This window comes from Toxotes jaculatrix, chromosome 7 (assembly GCF_017976425.1).
Source record: "Toxotes jaculatrix isolate fToxJac2 chromosome 7, fToxJac2.pri, whole genome shotgun sequence".
Classification (NCBI taxonomy): domain Eukaryota; kingdom Metazoa; phylum Chordata; class Actinopteri; family Toxotidae; genus Toxotes; species Toxotes jaculatrix.
In genome coordinates this window covers 572501-593707 of record NC_054400.1, presented here as the reverse complement: position 1 = coordinate 593707, position 21207 = coordinate 572501, and the positions used below count along the sequence as shown (strand labels likewise).

Genomic DNA, 21207 nt, shown 5'->3' with positions numbered 1-21207 from the left:
TTTGAGTCTGTCAAACAGTCACTTCACCCCGGCTCTGGTCCAGGGACTCCTGACCTCTCTGCAGCTCCAGGCAGGCCTGTTTGGTGTGAATGTTGGCAGCAGGTTGCTAACACGTTAGCACCAGTTTAAGAGGACGGAGCCTTCAGATCTGAATGACTCCATGTTTCCTGTTCCACCACTGTTCGGACTCTAACAACAGATAAATCATCAGCATGGTGTTTGCTCATACTGTGGCTGTAATGATCTCTGCAGCCTCCAGAGGTCGCTAGAAACTCTAAACATTTCTCCTGGTTTGCCTCCTGCAGGCGTCCTGTCACGTGTCTGCTCTGACTGTGATTAAGAAAAAATGTCCCAGTCCTGATTCTGATTTATGTTTTTTTTTCCTGCAGAGCGAAGAGAAAACAGCAAAGACTGAGCCTGATCCTGTGCTTTCTGATGGGACAGCTGACTGATGAGCTGATAACAGGAAGGCTCAACAGTCAACACTGTTAGGTAAGATCAGAAAACACAGGCTGAGTAAACTCACCTTTGAGACACATACACACAAACAGAGGGAGTTCCCACCCTGACTTGCAGGTATTTGACAAATAGTTGAGTTGATCAATAAGTAATAAAATCTAAGTCTCTGCCGCTGACAGTCAGTTGTGTGTCTGCAGTGCTCAGTGTGTGTTTCTCCTCACCTTCAGAATGAGGGTGTGTGTCCTCCTGATGTGTGTGTGCTGTCTCTGCTGGAGGATCGAGGCTCAGTCCAGATCGTAAGTCCACGTACTTTTCATTTATTACTCGTTAATCGCTGCTCCTGGCACCACCTCCGTTTGCACTAAGCTTCAGCCTGGTGCTGCTGTGGCTGAATGTCCTACATCAGCCGAGCACACAAACATTTCCCCCTCAGACCTCCATTCTAATTAAATTAAAGTGTGCGTCTGTGACACTTTGGATTGTAACGGTAACATTTAATATTTAAAAAACCTTTTTCAGTATGAGTTAGGAGAATAACTTTGGACGTCCAGAATTCAGTTGGTGGTTTATCCTCAGTCCAGTGGACGTTTCAGGACATCTCGGACTCTGCTGCACTGATTATGAGCTGTGTGACAATATTAGTATGCCAGATTACTAACTTCAGCATTCATAGACTGATCCTTCACTGTTATGTTCCACCCCAACACCAAGTATCTACAGCCACATACATCAGATTAAACAAGTAAAGGTGCCACGTGTCGTCCTCGCTCAGGTATCTGATCACAGCTCCTCTCTCGTTGCGTTTGGACGCTGTGGAGACAGTGGTGCTGCAGCTGTTTGGGTTTTCGGAGGAGGTGACGGTGTACGTGTACTTGAAGACCTCCATGGCTCCGGATCACGTGGTTCTAGCTCAGGAGGTTGTGACCCTCAACACCCAGAACCACCATCAGGCTGCTGCCAAAGTCCGGGTAGGACACGACACAGAGACAGAGACAGAGACAGACAAGTGTAATTTTATTAACATACATCCTTACATAAGAATTTGATTATGATGTCACTTCCCTTTCTGTTTCTCTGTAGCTGTACCCAAGTCAGCTGGACAAGAGTGTGAGTCATGTGATCCTCCACGTTCAGTCAGCAGAGATCAACCAGCACCTGTCTGTCGCTGTCAGCCGCTCCAACGGCTTCCTGTTCATCCAGACCGACAAGCCGCTGTACACCCCACATCAGAGTGGTGAGAGGCAAAGTTTGTCAAAAATGTGTCCCCATCCACTGTCTTCATTTCCTGACTTGAATACATCATGAATGATCCTCAGTAGGTGTCCCAAAATCTGTGGCCAGTCATTGTTTAATTGTTCATTCAGGTGTCTCTCATCATGTGGTAAACTCAGGTGGTCCTTGTTCAGGCAGTCATCATCCTCATCCTCATCAACCCCTACATTCAGCTACATCTCTCATTTTAATTTGTCTCCTCAGTCAAAGTGAGGGCCTTCTCCTTGAACCAGGAGCTGAGGCCGGCCAATCGAAGCGTCTTCCTGACGTTCAAGGTGAGTGTAATGATCTGCAGGACCAGCAGGGGGCAGCAACACTGCAACATGCTTCAAAATGTTGTTTCCTTCCATCCAAAGTAATCTCAGATCAGTGATCTTGTCCCCCTCAGGACCCTGATCATTCAACAGTGGACATTGTGGAGATGATTGATGTTAATAATGGAATCCCATCCATGCAAAACCCCTTCAAGATACCCATCAAACCAAAGTAGGAAGAAAGAGAAACAAACTTCCTGCGACCTCGTAGTGTTGTCAGTGTGATTCCAGGCTGTTTGTAACATGAAGGTGATTCCAGGGTGTGTGATGTTATCTGCTGTGTGTGATTCCAGGTTGGGGATTTGGTCCATCGAAGCCTCCTACTCAGACGACTTCAGCACAACAGCCAGAACAGACTTTGAAGTTAAAGAATACGGTATGGAGTACGGCACATTCTGGCCAAACCGGTGCATTAACAATGTAAAGTACAAAGTAAAATGTAAATGATTAACTGTTATCACCATCAGTTCTTCCCAGCTTCTCCATCCTCGTGGAACCAGCAGCAAACTTCATCAGCTATGGAAGCTTCAACAGATTCAGCTTCAAGGTTTCTGCCAGGTGACTAAACGAGTCAGCGTGTTCAGACGTTTGAGTGATCTGTTCCGCTGTTGGTTGAACCAGGTGTGTTTTTACCTGTCTCAGGTATCTCCACGGTGCTCCGGTGGCCGATGGAGAGGTGTTTCTGAGGTACGGCTACGTTAGCGGGAAGAATTCTCCAACTATCATCCCCAACTCTGTCACCAGAGAGAGAGTAAGAAACTCAAGTGGCAACAAACACTGTGAATATAACTGTGAACAGAATGATCCTGTGCCAGCTGTACTCAGTGTGTCGCAGTGACACTGCTGTGTGAGGGAGTGGTGAGGGACGGGCAGGGACCCCTCAGGGGACAAAGGTTCGGGGCCCGCCGCTGCAGAGGCTGCTCACCCACCAGAGCAGCTCTGTTCAACACGTGTGTGTGTGACGTGTTGGTTGTGTCACGTTCATGTTGATGCACTGAACAGAAACGAGCTGTTTGAGGTTTCATTGTTCCGTGTCTTTTGTTGGAAATGGTTTTGATGTGATGGTTCCAGGTGAAAACATTGGCATCGTCTGACTCAGTTTGGTGCATTTATTCAAATGAACAAATGGTTCGGTAAAGAAACATTTTTCAATGTTTGAAACGTTTTTTTACATTTCATTTTATTTATATTTACTTTCATACTTTGTTTTGTCTGTTTAGTTTTTGTATATAATTTAGTCAGACAGCCCTGACTCAGCCGTGTGTGTGTGCGTTTGCGCGTGCGTTTGCTCCAGTTGTCCATGTCAGGTGAAGTGGACGTGACTGTTGACATGGAGTCGGTTCTGTCCAAACACAACGGACCTAAAGACCTGAACAGCCTGGTGGGGAAGTACCTGTACATAGCTGTGCTGCTGCAGGAGGACACAGGTACCAGCACGTGCCCAACCCCGACATTTACCCTGACGGTTAATCCAAATCATCACCTTCACACTTAAAGACTTTGAGACCAGATTTTTGTCCCCACATTGTGACAGTAAAGACATTTACATGACATCAGTAACACACACACGCCGCCCCTCCCCTTGTCTCTCAGGTGGTATCACTCAGGAGGCGGAGTTTGCTGCCGTGAAGTTTGTCAAATCACCTTACAGACTGAGCCTGGTGTCCACGCCCCCCTTCATCAAACCTGGACTTCCCTATAACATCCAGGTATTCCTCTGACCGCTGTGTCCACACGCACGCCGGCTTTTACATGTAGGTGAAGAAGAGATTTGTTTCGTGTCGGTGTCCAAACGTACGTTAACTCACAATCACATCAAACACTGCGAGAACACCGGGAAGAGCACCCGCTGCACGTGCGAAACATGTGAAACATATTACAGAGCAGATTTACAAGAGAAGTAACATCATTCCAAAGGTAAGAAACACATGTCTCTGCAGGTGTTGGTGAAGGATCACCTGGACAAGCCGGTGAGCCGGGTTCCGATTCGCCTGGTGGAACGACAGCTGTTCAGACAGGGGAGGGAGAGCGAGGACATGCCCTGCTCTGAGAGCGCCAACAGCCAATCAGATGGCATCGCTGTCTTCATCTGCAACACGCCGAGTGGCGCAGTGAGGGCGGAACTGAAGGTGAGGAGGAGGTGATGGAGGAGGAGGTGATGGAGGAGGTGATGGTGGAGGAGGTGATGGAGGAGGTGATGGTGGAGGAGGTGATGGTGGAGGAGGTGATGGAGGAGGTGATGGTGGAGGAGGTGATGGAGGAGGAGGAGGAGGTGATAGAGGAGGTGATGGAGAATTAGTTTCTTTTTACTTGCGTTTCGACTCATCTTGTTATAGTCAGCAGTCTCAGCCATGTTGGATGATGATTATCATTGTTTACTTTCTTTTTCTTGTTTACTTGCTAATGTGTACTTTTTGTTGGGCTGTTGTTGTTTACTTGTTGTTGCCTCTGTTGTTGACACAGTTTGAGACGGCGGACCCCGTCCTCCCAGAAGCCAGTCAGGCCAGGCTGAGTCTGGAGGCGGTGGCCTATCACTCACCAAACCAGCGTTACCTTTACATCGACCCCCCGCTGCCCGGCCGCGGCCTGGAGGTGGGACAGTACGCCAACATCAAGGTGTACTCAGCCACGCCCCCCTCCGTGGCCATGAGAGCCCTCAGTTACCTGGTGAGAAGACACAGCGGAGGATGCGCATTGTTCTTGCTGGTTACCATAGTTACTGATGACATCACTTTGTGTGCAGGTGCTCTCTAAAGGGAAGGTGGTGAATTTCGGCAGTCAGAAGTCCGTCCCCAGCGCTGATAACAAACAGACTCTGAGCTTCCAGGTGACGAGCGACATGGTCCCGTCCATCAGACTGCTGGTGTACTACATCCTGTACGGAGAGGGGACGTCCGAGCTGGTGGCCGACTCCGTCTGGTTGGATGTCATAGCCAAGTGTGTCAATGGACTCCAGGTACAACGAGACGCTTCTGTGTACGGTCAGAACGGGAGAGAGCGTCAGGGTGGGGGTTTTCCTGTACTGTGGGCATCGTGGTTGCCATGGTAATGTGAGTGGTTGCTGCGGTGATTCTGTGAGAGTGTTCCTGTGTGTACAACATGTTTACAGCACTCACAGTGACAGGACTGTTACTGTGAGCAGCTGCAGCTCATCAGCACAGTGCACGGTTCAATCAGACGTGTGTTAGAGCTGGATACTGCACTCAGTGTGTGTGTGTGTGTGTGTGTGTGTCAGACTGATCTGTCGTTGCGTATGTGGGACTACAAGCCAAAGGAAAAGCTCCGGCTGGCCATCAGGACCAATCAGGAGGGCCTGGTGGCTCTGTCTGCTGTAGACTCCGCCCTCTTCACCTTAAGACCAAACTACAGAGACCCTGTTACCACGGTAACACCAAAAAAACACCAGATTCCGCCTCAGAAAACAGTTCTTCACCTTTATTGTCACACGTGTGAATTGTGTGTGTCAGTTGTGTGGAGCAGTAACAGGATGTACGGTGGCCTGCAGGTTCTGCGTCACATCGAGCAGAGCGACCAGGGCTGCGGTGGAGGCGGCGGGAAAGACAGCGCAGATGTCTTCCTATTGGCCGGCCTCACCTTCTTCACCAACGCCAATGCCTATCCATCAACCAGCGGTATGTCAATCAGTCAGTCGGTCAGTCGGTCAGTCAGTCAGTCAGTCGGTCGGTCGGTCAGTCAGTCAGTCAGTCACCATGCTGGGTGGAACAGACGTGTGTTGGAGGTGTGATGCCATGTGTTTGGGTGTGAGTGCAGATGCAGCGTGCACAGCAGCGGTGCGTCCAAAGCGAGCTCTGACTGAGGAGGAGAAGGCGAAGAAAGGTGAGTCTCCACCTGTCCGTCATCATTCACTCACCTCACACAAAGCTTCTGTCAGGTTGGTCGGGCTGTGAGTTCTCACCTGCTCCCGCTGACTCACGGTTCATGGTCGTTGAATTTTCAGGTTTGGACGTAGAAACTGAAGAACCGTGTTGGCTCAAATATAAAACCCTGGTTAGAAGACGAACACGACTTTTTGAAGATGTATTTCTGATCTGATTTCTTTTTATCCGTACTGACGGCGTGGTCAGTGACACTGATGATAAAATGATTTCACTCTGACAGCAGAGAACAGACTGACAGTTTGTCTTTCTGTCTGTGAACAGCGCAGAGTTACGGTCCTGTGAAGACCTGCTGTGAGGAGGGGATGAAGTACATCCCGAAGAGCGTGACCTGCCTTCAGTTCGCTGAGCAGAGGTTCAGTAAATACCCTCGCTGCCGACATGCCTTCAGGGCCTGCTGTGAGTATGTACAGCAGCACCTGGGCCAGGACCAGAACCTCATCCTGGGACGCCACGGTCAGTCCTGCGTCCTCCCATCATGCCTCAGCACACACCGACAGTTTACTGACATCAGTTACCTGTTAGGGCTCCTGAAGGCTTCAAATGCCGAGATGGAAGTGACGTCAGCATTTTAGCCATGCTAGCTGCTACTGTGTAATGCTAACATTAGCATGGTTGAGCCATGTTGATTGAACAGAAGAGTGAGTGTGTGTGTGTGTGCGTGTGTGTGTGTGTGCATGTGCGTGCGTGTGTGTGTGTGTGTGTGTGTGTGTGTGTGTGCGTGCGTGCGTGTGTGTGTGTGTGTGTGTGTGTGCATGTGTGTGTGTGTGTGTGTGTGTGTGTGCATGTGTGTGCGTGTGTGTGTGTGTGTGTGTGTGTGTGCGCGTGCGTGTGTGTGTGTGTGTGTGTGTGTGTGTGCAGAGATGGGGGCGAACTTCGACCTGGCTCCTTCTTTGGTGCGGAGCTACTTTCCGGAGAGCTGGCTGTGGGAGGTGCAGCGCGTCAGGTGACACAAATCAAACACACACCAGAATCTCTGTTTGTTTTCTTGGACAAACAGATGAACAAATAAAATAAACTGTAAGGTCTGTATTTCTGTGTGATCTCAAAATGAACACAAAGACAAATAAAAAGCTAAAGGACAGACAGAGGGACAGTGTGAGGACAGGGCTGCAGGTTGGGCCTTAAATCTGCTTCAGTGTGATTCTGTGAGTGTTGCTGGTTCATGTTGTTGTCTTGTGTGTGTGTTGTTAGTCCACTGCAGACGTCTCTCAGCAGGACTCTACCTGACTCTCTCACCACCTGGGAGATCAAGGCCATCGGCATGTTCCAGAACGGTGAGTCTCTTCATGTCTCTGTCTCCGTCCCTGTGGTGAGTGTGCTGATCCTCTGAGCTGCCAGGTTAAAGATGTGTAGTGACAACATTTCACACCTTGGATTCTCCACATATATAACATGAGTTTGGACAGTCATGGATGTAAGCTGTGACTTGATTGGTTGGTGAAGACAAACAACCAGAAGGCGGGAAATCCATTTCATGAATGTGTTTGTGAAGCTCGCAGCTCGTCCTCGTCGTGTCTCTGTTGACCTGTGTCCTGAGCTGCTGTGTCCACCTGCCCCTCCAGTGATAAATAAAGTTGTACTGAATTGATTGGATTGTGCGTCCTCCAGGTATTTGTGTTGCGGAGCCGGTCCAGGCGTCGGTCAGATTGCCGCTCAGTGTGGACGTCCCGCTGCCTTATCAGGTGGTCAGAGGAGAACAGCTGGAGCTGACGGGCTCAGTGTACAACCGACAGCCCGACAGCATCGTGGTACTGACCGCACGCCGCTCTCAGACACATATCCCATGATGCTCAGAGCCAGCTGGGAGCAGCAGCTGTGTAACACACTGGTTTTGTCGTTCGTCTCTTCCTCAGTACTGTGTGACACTGACGGTCGGCCCGGCGATCTGTCTGCTCCAGTCCCAGGCGACCGCCGGGGGGGCGGGGCTGCGCTCCACACCTTGCACCTGGACCCGTCTGTCTGCAGAGGGGGTGGGCAAAGTGACCTTCACCCTGCTGGGCCTGGAGCCTGGAGAGCACACCCTGACCTTCACCCTGAAGACACGGGGACAGGGAACCGGGGACGTCCTGGAGAAGAAGCTCCGAGTGGTGGTTGGTACATGGACGGATGGACTAACGGAAATGAGTTGACAAAAAGAGTCAAATGTTCCATCTCAGCAAAAAGCACACACAGAATGTGTAGAGTTTACAGTTCAGTGGTTTTAATGAGCTGACCAGGAATCACAGTGTCTCCAGTCAGTCAGTCAGTCAGTCAGTCAGTCAGTCAGTCAGTCAGTCAGTTAGTCAGTCAGTCAGTCAGTCAGTCAGTCAGTCAGTCAGTCAGTCAGTTAGTCAGTTAGTTTGATTGCTCAATTGATAGATCAGTTGTTTGATTTGTAGAAGTTTTTGTTGTGGTGATCCACATCGGTTAGGTGACCCTTGCCAGGTCAAGGTGGGAATCTCTGAGGACATCTGGTGGACAGGTGAGGAAAGGTGAGGGATCTGAGAGCAGAATAGGACAGGACAGGACATAAGAAGATGAGTTGGACCAGAAATAAAACAGGTGCTGAACTGCTTTCTACAGTTTGTCAGTGTCATTTTCTTCCTGCTTGGTTGTGTGTCCAGCCTGAAGGGGTGAGGAGAGAGGTGTACTCTGGAGGGAGACTGGACCCACAGGGACTCTACGGTACGTCTGTCTGCCCTGCAGCTGCAGGACCAGCTCTGTGAGGCTGCGTCTGCAGGAGCTCGTTGAATTTCTGTGTTTTCACGCTGTCGTAGGTTCAGAGAAGAGAACGGTGGAGCTGAAGAACAGACTGCTGGCCAACGTCGTCCCCAACACACCTGTGGAGAGACAGCTGACTATTAACGGTGAGACACGCCGGGGTGTTACAGAGCGACGGCTGGAGACACACAACACACCGTGGTTACTGAGCGAAGCTTCTCTGTGAGCTCTGACAGCATTGTCTCTGGATGTACCAGGTGACGTCCTAGGTGAGGTCTTGTCAGTGATGCACAGCCCCGAAGGCCTCAGGCAGCTCGTCAACCTGCCGCCTGGGTCGGCAGAGGCAGAGCTGGGCGGGCTCCTCCCCCTCATCCACGTGTATCAGTACCTGGAGACGACGAGGAGCTGGGACGTCCTGGGGGCGGACATCCAGAAGAACTCAGCAGATCTGAGACAGAAGATCAGAGAGGGTGAGGAGGTGGTGATGGACGCCTGAAGGGTTTCAATAAGGGTTTCATTTAGTGTTTACTGTGTGTGTGTGTGTGTGTGTGTAGGTCTGGTTGGTATCAGCTCCTTCAGAGGTGGAGACTCCAGTTACAGCATGTGGACGAAGCGAGAGCCCAGCACCTGGTCAGGACACGCACCTTAACCTTAACCTGAAGCTGATTCCAACATTAAGCATGAAAAGCACTCTGACACTTCACCTCACAGAACAGCACTGTGGCAGACAGCAGCTCCTGATGCTTGTCTCCCTCTCGGCTGTCTCACAGGCTGACTGCTTTGGTGGTGAAGACGCTGTCTGTGGTGGATCAGGTCGTCCCTGTGGACCATCAGTCTCTGTCAGATTCTGTAGCCTGGCTGATCCGCAGCGCTCAGCAGCAGGACGGATCCTTCACTGAGAACTCCTCCTTCAGGCCCAACAAAATCATGGTCAGCAGCAGACGTCTTCTTCTTCTTCTGCTCTTTGTGTCACACAGAAATCCTCCTCATCAGGGTGAGGCTTCAGTTTCGATGACCTCTGAAACGTTTGTGTTTTCTGATTGGCTGCAGGCTGAGGGGACCAAGGCAGTCGACCAATCAGTGTATCTGACGTCCTTCGTGCTGATCGCCTTGTACAGAGCCACGAGCATCAAAGACCAGATCCTGCAGCTCAGAGTGAGTGTCCTACAGCCAGCATCGGCGGATCATCACACAACAGGTGTCCCAGGCACATGACTCGATTTGTAAAGCGGGGCTGTCGGTTCGAGGTGGCAGGCCCAGGTGTTCAGTCACTGAGGAATAAAGTCCATGAGTTGCAGGCGAATGTGACGTGAATGTGATGCACTGACAGAAAGCTGCTTAAAGGATCATGACTCGTCTTCTTCTTCGTCTGTTCTGAAGAAGCAGGAACTTGTCAGTGTTGTTGTCAGAGTTCTGCTGTTTTAACCTCTGACCTGGCGTCTGAACGCCTCCGCCTCCTCGGCTCTTCACACTCAGCCAGTGAACTCGTCTTTGTTCTCTCCTCTCGCTCAGTTCCATGATGACAGCATGAGGTCTGCAGCAAACTACATCTCCCAGCATGCCCCAGGTGTCAGCAGTGTGTATGTGCGTGCTGTGGCGACCTACGCTCTGACCCTTCATGACCCCAACAGTATGACATCCTCTCAGCTGCTCACCAGCCTGGAGAACGTGGCTCGACAGAAAGGTGTGTGTCTGTGCGCTCACACGTCACAGGTCAGAGTTCACAGGTCACAGTGAAGGTTCAGATCACGTGTAGTTTTTTTTGTTTGCACACAGAGTTTAAGAAGACACAGCCCCCCACAGCAGAAACTGACTCTGTACTCTGCGTGTGTGTGTCTGTGTGTGTGTGTGTGTGTGTGTGTGTGTGTGTGTGTGTACAGGTCACCCCGCCGTGCTCAGGTACTGGCAGGAGCCCAGCGTGACGACTGATGAGCTGAAACCCGACCAATCCAGCGAGCTGACGGTGGAGACGACGGCGTACCTGCTGCTGACTGTGCTGCTGAAGGTGAAAACCCTGAACAGATGATTCACAGCAGCAACAACACAAGTAAACAATCGTCATGTGAACAGCCTCGGCTCTTCAGAGGCTTTTAAACCACTGCATTTTAATTACCTTCTGTTACGCCCCGCCCCCCTCCCCTCCCCATGCCGCCGCCGCCGCTGCCGCCGCCGCCGCCGCGATAACATGATAAACACACCGGTCTTTGCTCGTCTCCCACCGTAGTCCCAGTGAAGCCAAGCGCTACATACACTTCCTCATCTTAGCTTTCGTTTGTCTCGTTATCTCCGTCTCAGCGGTGCGATGCACCCACCCCCCAGGTGGGCGCCCCTCCCCCACTATTTGAGAAGGACCGATCTAAACCCAGATGCTTCTTTGAGCATCGAAACTCCTCAGGACTGAAACCTGTTTTTGTGTTTTAGGGAAGGATCCCCTACGCCAACCCCATCCTGTCCTGGCTGACCCAGGATCAGCACTATGGAGAGGGTTTCTACTCTATACAGGTAAACACACACACACAGGTTTTCCTTTGGTGACTTCCTTCTGGTAACCTTTGACCTCTCTCAGGACACAGTTCTGACTCTGGAGGCGTTGACAGAGTACAGCAGAACCGTCCCTCGAGCCGTCCTCAATCAGGACATCAATATCCGCTACAGCAGAGGGGAAACTGTGGGACGGGTCCAGCTCACCCCGACCCGACCTGTGGCCACGCCCATTCAGGTGAGACAAGTGCAGGGCAGTGAGACAGGTCCAACAGAGAGAGACAGGTCCACACTAAACTGTGTGATTCTTAAAAGTGTCAGAACAATATTTGTCCAAAGTCTCAGATTGAGCAGCTGGACCTGCTTCTGCTGCTTTGCTCTGCTTAATAACTCCATAAACTCTCTTCTTCTATCTGTTTCTTTTTGTCCCAGGTGTCGAAAGATGATGACATCACGGTGTCCACGGGTTATGGGAGGGGCGTGTCAAACGTGAAGGTGGGAGTGGTTTATTTCAGTTCAGTGCCTGGATATTTCTCTCTGAAACTTCTCAGATTGTCCTTTAATGTTTCCTGACTGTCTCCAGCTGAAGACAGTTTACTATGAGACCACCTCATCCACACAGACGTGTAACTTTGACCTCACCATAGAGGTGAACGGCCCCGACGCCTCCAGAAGTAAGTACACCTGTACACCTGTATGTACCTGTGTGTGAACCTGTGCCTCTGCCTGTCGGCCAGTTTACCAGATTTCATTTCTTCTCCTGCTCCTCAGATCCCAGCATGCGGTCTCCTCACCTGACTGCCTGCGCAAAGTAAGAAAACTGAAACCAGACTCAGTGACGCCCGTTAGCTTTTTACCCCCGTCACTGCAGAGGGAGGAGGATTAACACAGGCTGAGCAACTGCCCCCACCGACGGGGGGGGGCACATGGTGTCACAAACAGCCCAGGGTTTAGGATTCAGTTCATCCATGATACCTGTCAGGACACAGGACTGTGGACAGAATCCAGCTCTCAGGGAAGAGTCACCATCTGTGTGTGTGTGTGTGTGTGTGTGTGTGTGTGTGTTTTCAGGTATAAACCTCCTCCTAACGAAGCATACACAGAGTCCGGTCTGACTGTGATGAAGATCCAGCTGCCGACAGGTGTGGATGCTTACCTGGAGGACCTGAAACAGGTGAACACGACATTGAAGTGTTTCCTGATGAGAGACTGTGGTTCCGCCTGTTGTTCAGAATAACAGAGAAAACATTAGAAGAAAACCGCTGTGATTGTTCTCCTGACTCTGAGAACCATCTGTTCCATCAGCTGTGTACAGTCTGAGATCTTTGACCCACACCTTGTCCTGCCAGGTTGCTTCTAATTCTCAAAGTGAACATCAGCCTGTGTTCTTACAGTATGGAGAAAAGACCCCACGGTCCTGTGGGACCAAAGGGACAGTGAGGACATTCAGGTCTAATTTTGGAATTAAACAGACTCTATGTCTAAATGTCTCTGTTCAGAATCATCCCGGAGCTTTCACTCCTTTATTTTCTCACCTTGTATTAGTGAGAACTGATTATTATTATTTAATAATTATTCATGATTAATATTTAATAAGTTCTGTTGATTTTCAGTTCAGAGACGCAGTGGAGCCGCTCATCTCCCACTATGAACTCCAAGGAAACACCGTGATCATTCAGACGGAAACTGTGAGTCACAGAAGAAACACCACTAAACTCTAACTGGGCCCTGAAGCTGAAACACACAGCACAGAAACATAAGCACCTGAAACCACCTGAAGGTTTCCTCAGGTGGTTTCAGGTGGTCCTGCTCAGGCAAACACAGGCTGGAGGTAAAAGCCGTCGGAGACTCACAGAATCGGAGATTTGTGCTCGTCGACTTGAAGTTAAACTGAACCTGACTTCGATGAGCTGGACTGAGGGTCGACTGTTATCAACCAAAACAACTTTACATTCAAAATCTGTGAAGAGAAATCAGACGCACATGTTGAGGCGAACATCACGAAGAGGAAAACATGACCGTGGTTTGTGGTGTTTCTGTAACTCAGGTTCCCTCTGATGTCTTCCTGTGCGTTGGTTTTCGGATCAGGGTCGGGTTCAGGGTGAGTGGAGCCAGCGAGTCCCTGTTCAGTGTCTACGAGCCTCAGGACAAAGGTGAGAGTCACAGCTGTGCATTCTGGGGTTTGAGTCTGAGTCGGGTCTGTTTGTGGTTTCTTAGACTTCAGATTGTCAGGTTCTGTCTCAGAACACGGAGAACCCTCAGAGAACCTTCATGCTGTGAACCTGACGGATAAATGCTTAGCTCACTGTGGAAACGCTGAGTCAGCACTCTGACTTCATCAAAGTTACCAGCTTCTTGTTATTTTGCTCTTTCCTGATGATAACGCACAAACTCTACACAAACTCTGATTCAGCAGTTAAATGAAGCAGTGTCTTCCTCTTCCAGGGAGCATGTGCACCAAGCAGTTCTCCTACCAGGAGCAGAAGCTGCAGCGCCTCTGTGTGGGTGAAGAGTGTCAGTGCATGACAGGTAACGTCTGCTCAGCTCCGACCTGTACCCGGGGAGACACTGCTGATGCTTCCATGTTATTCCAGCAGTGTTCAGAGTTCACAGACTGATGACGAATTCTTTTTGTTGTTTGGTTTAATCATCATTGTTGAGTTCCTGTGAGAGGATCCTGCTCCTGATGCATTATGGTCCTTATCAGACTTCTGCACAGTATGTTACTAACATGAAACCATGGCGTTGGCGTCATGACGCCTTCACAGCATCATGACATCACATCACAGTGAGGAAGGAATCACTGCAGTGACAGCTCAGGCTCCTCCCTCTCACAAACGCTGGACTTTAATTAGTCCATGTTGGAGAGTCTGAGTCCATGTCTCCTGATTATCACAGGTTATCTCAGGTTATCACAGGTTATCACAGGTTATCACAGGTTATCTCAGGTTATCACAGGTTATCACAGGTTATCACAGGTTATCACAGTGTAACCGTGTGTTGTGTGCTGTCTTGTAGCTGCCTGTGCCACCTACAGAGGAAATGTGGACTTGAGCCGGACAGCAGACAAACGCACGGAGGAGACCTGCCAGCCTCACATCAGATACGGTGACGATGATGTTTGAGTCACAAACTGATCTCAGGTTTAATCAGCTGAGTTTATGCTTCATAAAATAATTCACCTCATGGATCCAAAGTTTTCAGGGTTTCTGAGAAACTTTTAGATATGAGGAGTCATTAGTTCTCAGAGGAACTGATATCTGAACATCTACAAACCAACAGGTGAGACAAACAGGTGAACTGTAAAATCATTACCCAGGTTTCCCCTCCTGCTTCAGCTCACTAACTGGGGGATTTTGGGTTTGACCTCCAGGTAAAGTGCTTCAGATTTATTTATTTATTTAACAGGGACAAATACAAAGGAGAACATTGCTTCGTTAAAATATACAAAGAAGATGCCACGCATGCAGGTTTCTAGCCGCGGCTAATTTACAACCCCTCTCCCTGGTTAGGCTTCCAGAACTAAAACAGAGATTTACAGAGGTTTGTGTCACAGGAGGGGCAAGGACCTGGACCCAGATGTAATAACCCTCAGGACAGGCAGAGTGGGGGAACTAAAAGTCTTTTAATAAACCAAAAATCACGGGAAGTGTCCAGGGCCAGGGAACAAACCTCAGACAACCAAAAATCATCCACAAAGGAGAAAAACACTAAACAACAAACTAAACAAAAATACAAAAGTCCTTACTGGAAACAAAGGAAATCAAGGTACGTCCATGAGGAGGAAAACACGGGGACGAGACGTGACACAGTGAACACAGACGAACGAGACTTAAATACACAAGACAATGGGCAACAGGTGAAACTGATTAGGGCGGGGCAGACAATCACAAAAGGAGGGAATCAAGCCAAAGACAGGAAGTAGAACAAGACAAGATACGCAAGGGCCATGATTTCAAAATAAAACAGGAACTACTAACAGAACTTAAACTAAACAAGACTCTGAAATGCACGTGATAATAGAGACAGAACAAAATGAAAAAGTGTGTGTGAGAAAAAAGATGATCTGGATAAAGTGTCAGTTTGTTTTCATTTCACTGGTTTCTGCTCCGTTTCCTCCCCACAGCCTATAAGGTGAAGGTGAAGGCTTCAGCAGCAGAAGGAGACTTTATGACCTACACAGCCACCGTAGTTGAAGTCCTGAAGAACACAGATAAAGGTGAGTGACAGCTCCTCAGCGTAAAGGGTTCGTATTGTGCAGTGAGTCTGGTTCTCAAACTAACACCAGACAACGATTTATTTCAAGTTCAGACAGACGTCTGCCGTGATGGAAAACGTTTTAATGAGCTTCAAGGTTTCAGGAAATCTCCCTGGAGAACAGAATCTGACTCAGCCGTTTTCCCTGATGCTCCGTTACCCAGAGATAAAAGCTCTAATTTTCAGCATCAGCAGTATTACAAGTATTACAGTAGTAAAAAGGTCAGAGGTCACAGTAGATCAAATGAATACATGTGCAGTCAGCAGAGCACATACCTCCACCGCGGCAAACTGTCCCACAGGAGGAGAGAAAGGAAGGAGTCTGATCACACGAATCATCTGTTTGTCATAAAACCTGGATCATTATCAGGATCTGCACCAAACTGTACAGACTCACAGATCTCAGCTCCTTTAATATGTCTGATGTTTTACATCAGGATCCAAACATTGTTTCCTGATGATGACAAATGTCCTGTCTCACAACATTAAGGAAAAACATTTAAAAAGTCTTAGATCTGCTCGTTATGTGTCCTTGTCTCGTCTCTGGTAGACTTTGAAGCGGTGAGTTCAGGGACAGAGGTGGACTTGGTAAAAAAGGTCACCTGCAGCGCTGTGGACATCCAGAACAACAAACAGTACCTAGTGATGGGAGCCAGCGGGTCAGAGGTCACACTCAAGTCAGTGTCTCTCTACCACTCTCTTACCTGTAGTTCTTCCAGTCTGATCTGACTCTCACCTGCTGTGTTGTCTTCGTGTCCCCCAGGTATCGTCTTCCTCTGGACTCGGAGGCTGTGGTGGAGCTATGGCCAACAGACTGTAGTTCTCCTGACTGTATGGACTACGTTTCCCAGCTGGAAGACTTTGCTCTGGACCTGCAGCTGAGCAGCTGCCCGGACTCATCATAACTCTGCAGCAGAACAGAGTTTCACTGCACTGTTTTCATTTAACACTCAGGAGAATTTACAAAGATCTGATGAAGACAAATCAAATGAAAACTGCTCTGTGATCAGATCACAGTAAACTGTACAGACACCTGAGCATAGTTTTATTAACTCACAGCCAAAATGTAAATGGATTCATTTCTCCTTTTCCAAACTGTGCTATCAGTTTATAATCTGCCTGTGAAGCTGAAATAAATTCAGTCGTCTTTCTGTCAGTGTGTGTGTTTTAACACAGCCGTCACCAAACAGAGGAGACAGAGGGTTTAGTTTAGTCTGCTAACTGGCTTCAGTGTCACTGAAACTGTAACGGAGTTTTTAATATTGTGCTCAAATACATGGCCTGTCAGGAGAGACCAGCATCAGGACTCAAAACCAGGATTCAAGAACATTTTAACCTAAAGGAGTGATTGTTAAAGGGGTTGCTGTGGTGGTGATCCAGCCCTGCTCCTGCCTGTGTCAGAACAGTCCCATACATTCAGAACTGTGTAAAGAGCAGTTTTCACCTCAGACTCTGAACCAGCAAACCTGCAGCCATGCTGCATTCGCGTGGTGTCGGAAACATCCCTACTCTCCCGTTAATGCCTCCGTCAATGCCTAAAAACACACACATGGTTGTGAACGGCCCTAAAAACAGGCAGACATCGGATAATATATTATGAACGTGGTCGTGTGATCACTCTGTATTCTGTATTTAAAGAACGACCAGACTCTCAGGCAGGGCCTAAGACGCGACATTTCCAAAAAGTGGGGAAAATGTTCCGGGCCGTGAAGGCACCATCCACCTGCGGAGGATTTTCTGGAAAGCGGGGATTGTTTCTGTTTGACCGCGCTTTGTGCTCAACGTGTCGGTGTTTCCTAACGAAAGACGTGTTTGTTTAGAAGTTGTCGACACAGCAAACGTTATTTAACCGGCTCCGAGTCGACGGGTTTCCATGGAGACGGAGGAGTAACTAACCTCAGCCCGGCTAACGTTAGCTAAGGTGAAGTCACCGGTAACCGGCAGGAAACACGGAACAGCCCGGGTTGCTCGGTACAGCGGTTTACTGGTGACGAGTTTTATTTATGGACTTTAACTTTAGCCGGTTAACTCATTAAAGACTAGTTCAGTTAGCTAGTAGCTACTTACTAACCTGTGTTAACTAGCCCTAGCTTAGCTAACCCAGTGTTACACAGACCTAAGAACATATGAGGAGTTTCTAGAATCTGATGATTAATCATAGATGAAAGTGATCAACAGTTCATACAGGCAGAGTTCACGGTGTGTCCATCAGTCACTCAGTGACCCGACAGAAAATAAACTGCCGTCATCATAACAAACATTTCATGTGCATATTTAATGTTTTTCATTATGATCTCTGGTTAAGTTTGAGCTCTGAGTCGCTGTGATGGCATCTCACTGTTTCACAAACCGAACAGTAAGTTAACTAATCGATAATCAGCCGATTCATCCATAATGAAAGTAACTCCAGCTTCTTTCTTTCCATGAATGCATCAGAAAGAATAATCTCCGTTTTCTTATTATTCCATCAGACTTTGGTCAGAACAGTATTTCACAGCATCGTATACAGATCTGATTACTCTCCCCGTCTCCCTCTCCGTGTTTTTATACGTGTCTCTTTTGTCCTCTGTCCACAGCCTGTCCAGCTGTCCGGGCCAGAGATGGAGAAGCAGTGGGAGGCAGGAGGAGGCGCAGACTCCCAGGACAGCAGAGGAGGTACAGCATAAAACATGGACTAAAATAATACATGACTCTGTTTTTATTCTCTCTCCTCTCTCCTCCCCTCTCCTCTCCTCCTCCTCTCCTCTCCTCTCCTCCCCTCTCCTCTCTCCTCCTCTCCTCCTCCTCCTCTCCTCTCTCCTCTCCTCCCCTCTCTCCTCTCCTCTCCTCTCCTTCTCTCCTCTCCTCCTCTCCTCTCCTCCTCTCCTCTCTCCTCTCCTCCCCTCTCCTCTCTCCTCCTCTCTCTCCTCCCCTCTCCTCTCCCCTCCCCTCTCCTCTCTCCTTCTCTCCTCTCCTCCTCTCCTCTCTCCTCTCCTCCTCTCCTCTCTCCTCTCCTCCCTCCTCTCCTCTCCTCTCCTCTCCTCTCTCCTCTCCTCCTCTCCTCTCTCCTCTCCTCCCCTCCTCTCCTCTCTCCTCTCCTCCCCTCTCCTCTCCTCCTCCTCTCCTCTCTCCTCCTCCTCTCCTCCCTCCTCTCCTCTCCTCTCCTCTCCTCTCTCCTCTCCTCCTCTCCTCTCTCCTCTCCTCCCCTCCTCTCTCCTCCTCTCCTCTCTCCTCTCCTCCCCTCTCCTCTCCTCCTCCTCTCCTCTCCTCTCCTCTCTCCTCTCCTCCCCTCTCCTCTCTCCCTCCTCTCCTCTCTCCTCTCCTCCCCTCTCCTCTCCTCCTCCTCTCCTCTCCTCTCCTCTCTCCTCTCCTCCCCTCTCCTCTCTCCTCTCCTCCCCTCTCCTCTCCTCCTCCTCTCCTCTCTCCTCCCCTCCTCTCCTCTCTCCTCCCCTCTCCTCTCTCCTCCTCTCCTCCTCCTCCTCTCCTCTCTCCTCTCCTCCCCTCTCCTCTCCTCTCCTCTCTCCTTCTCTCCTCTCCTCCTCTCCTCTCCTCCTCTCCTCTCTCCTCTCCTCCCCTCTCCTCTCTCCTCCTCTCCTCTCTCCTCCCCTCTCCTCTCCCCTCCCCTCTCCTCTCTCCTTCTCTCCTCTCCTCCTCTCCTCTCTCCTCTTCCTCCTCTCCTCTCCTCCCTCCTCTCCTCTCCTCTCCTCTCCTCTCTCCTCTCCTCCTCTCCTCTCTCCTCTCCTCCCCTCTCCTCTCTCCTCCTCTCCTCTCTCCTCTCCTCCCCTCTCCTCTCCTCCTCCTCTCCTCTCCTCTCCTCTCTCCTCTCCTCCCCTCTCCTCTCTCCTCCTCTCCTCTCTCCTCTCCTCCCCTCTCCTCTCCTCCTCCTCTCCTCTCCTCTCCTCTCTCCTCCTCTCCTCCCCTCTCCTCTCTCCTCTCCTCCCCTCTCCTCTCCTCTCCTCTCTCCTCTCCTCTCTCCTCTCCTCCCCTCCCCTCTCCTCTCCTCCCCTCTCCTCTCCTCTCCTCTCCTCTCCTCTCTCCTCTCCTCCCCTCTCCTCTCCTCCCTCTCCTCTCTCCTCCTCTCCTCTCTCCTCTCCTCTCTCCTCTCCTCTCCTCTCTCCTCTCCTCCCCTCTCCTCTCTCCTCCTCCTCTCCTCTCTCCTCTCCTCCCCTCTCCTCTCTCCTCCTCTCCTCTCCTCCTCCTCTCCTCTCCTCTCTCCTCCTCTCCTCTCTCCTCCTCTCCTCTCTCCTCTCCTCCCCTCTCCTCTCTCCTCCTCTCCTCTCCTCCTCCTCTCCTCTCCTCTCCTCCTCCTCTCCTCTCCTCTCCTTCTCTCCTCTCCTCTCCTCCTCCTCTCCTCCCCTCTCCTCTCTCCTCCTCTCCTCTCTCCTCCTCTCCTCTCTCCTCTCCTCTCCTCTCCTCCCCTCTCCTCTCTCCTCCTCTCCTCTCTCCTCCCCTCTCCTCTCCCCTCCCCTCTCCTCTCTCCTCCTCTCCTCTCCTCCTCCTCTCCTCTCCTCTCCTCCTCCTCTCCTCTCCTCTCCTTCTCTCCTCTCCTCTCCTCCTCCTCTCCTCTCTCCTCTCCTCTCTCCTCTCCTCCCCTCTCCTCTCTCCTCTCTCCTCTCCTCTCCTCTCCTCCCCTCTCCTCTCTCCTCCTCTCCTCTCCTCCTCCTCTCCTCTCCTCTCCTCCTCCTCTCCTCCCCTCTCCTCTCTCCTCCTCTCCTCTCTCCTCCTCTCCTCTCTCCTCTCCTCTCTCCTCTCCTCCCCTCTCCTCTCTCCTCCTCCTCTCCTCTCTCCTCTCCTCCCCTCTTCCTCTCTCCTCTCCTCTCCTCTCTCCTCTCCTCTCTCCTCTCCTCCCCTCTCCTCTCTCCTCTCCTCCCCTCTCCTCTCTCCTCTCCTCTCCTCTCTCCTCTCCTCTCTCCTCTCCTCCCCTCTCCTCTCTCCTCCTCCTCTCCTCTCTCCTCTCCTCCCCTCTCCTCTCTCCTCTCCTCCCCTCTCCTCTCTCCTCTCCTCTCCTCTCTCCTCTCCTCTCTCCTCTCCTCCCCTCTCCTCTCTCTCCTCCTCCTCTCCTCTCCTCTCCTCCCCTCTCCTCTCTCCTCCTCTCCTCTCCTCCTCCTCTCCTCTCCTCTCCTCCTCCTCTCCTCTCCTCTCCTTCTCTCCTCTCCTCTCTCCTTCTCTCCTCTCCTCTCTCCTCTCCTCTCCTCCCCTCTCCTCTCCTCCCCTCTCCTCTCTCCTCCTCTCCTCTCTCCTCCTCTCCTCTCTCCTCTCCTCTCCTCTCTCCTCTCCTCCCCTCTCCTCTCTCCTCCTCCTCTCCTCTCTCCTCTCCTCCCCTCTCCTCTCTCCTCTCCTCTCCTCTCCTCTCTCCTCTCCTCTCTCCTCTCCTCCCCTCTCCTCTCTCCTCCTCCTCTCCTCTCTCCTCTCCTCCCCTCTCCTCTCTCCTCCTCTCCTCTCTCCTCCTCTCCTCTCCTCTCCTCCTCCTCTCCTCTCCTCTCCTTCTCTCCTCTCCTCTCTCCTCTCTCCTCCTCTCCTCTCCTCCTCCTCTCCTCTCCTCTCCTTCTCTCCTCTCCTCTCTCCTTCTCTCCTCTCCTCTCTCCTCCTGGTTGTCAGTCTCTGGCTCTGATTCGTTCCCTGAATCTTTCGTCCTCAACTGGAGACAAACACATTAAGGTCAGAACAAACTACCTGTCTCTCTCTCTGTCTCTCTGCTTGTCAGTCTGTCTGTCTGTCTCTGTGTCCACCCATCTGCCTGTGTCTTTTCCTGTCTGTCTGTCTGCCAGTACTGCAGCTGCTTCTCCTAATAATCTTACCTGTGCTCTGTCACAGTGTGGTAGAGTCAGTCGTTACCTGACCGTCCT

General features: G+C 50.6%; 1 protein-coding gene across 1 annotated transcript; it reads left to right on the top strand.

The window, feature by feature from the left end:
• The first annotated feature begins 600 nt into the window (after window positions 1-600).
• c5 (complement component 5) lies at window positions 601-16533 on the top strand. The gene is made up of 42 exons (XM_041042608.1): window positions 601-755; window positions 1232-1427; window positions 1540-1693; window positions 1936-2006; window positions 2120-2217; window positions 2339-2421; window positions 2513-2603; window positions 2688-2796; window positions 3340-3472; window positions 3639-3754; window positions 3986-4174; window positions 4509-4712; window positions 4789-5001; window positions 5281-5430; window positions 5551-5677; window positions 5817-5882; window positions 6206-6397; window positions 6803-6887; window positions 7136-7218; window positions 7553-7692; window positions 7798-8034; window positions 8548-8608; window positions 8701-8790; window positions 8902-9114; window positions 9199-9274; window positions 9415-9574; window positions 9695-9799; window positions 10157-10328; window positions 10525-10649; window positions 11066-11146; window positions 11211-11363; window positions 11558-11620; window positions 11709-11799; window positions 11897-11936; window positions 12197-12299; window positions 12739-12813; window positions 13173-13278; window positions 13571-13654; window positions 14144-14233; window positions 15252-15344; window positions 15933-16059; window positions 16146-16533. Exons 1-42 carry the CDS (start codon window positions 688-690, stop codon window positions 16285-16287), a joined length of 5055 nt encoding a protein of 1684 aa, XP_040898542.1. The 5' UTR covers window positions 601-687; the 3' UTR covers window positions 16288-16533.
• The last annotated feature ends 4674 nt before the right edge of the window (window positions 16534-21207 follow it).

What these genes read in the sequence shown, in the direction of transcription:
- c5 (XM_041042608.1), top strand. Translation starts at nt 688, where the DNA reads ATGAGGGTGTGTGTCCTCCTGATGTGTGTGTGCTGTCTCTGCTGGAGG. An exon ending in CAGTGAGGGCGGAACTGAAG is followed by an intron (nt 4,175 to 4,508) that starts GTGAGGAGGAGG and finishes TTGTTGACACAG; the next exon opens with TTTGAGACGGCGGACCCCGT. An exon ending in ACCTGGAGGACCTGAAACAG is followed by an intron (nt 12,300 to 12,738) that starts GTGAACACGACA and finishes GTTGATTTTCAG; the next exon opens with TTCAGAGACGCAGTGGAGCC.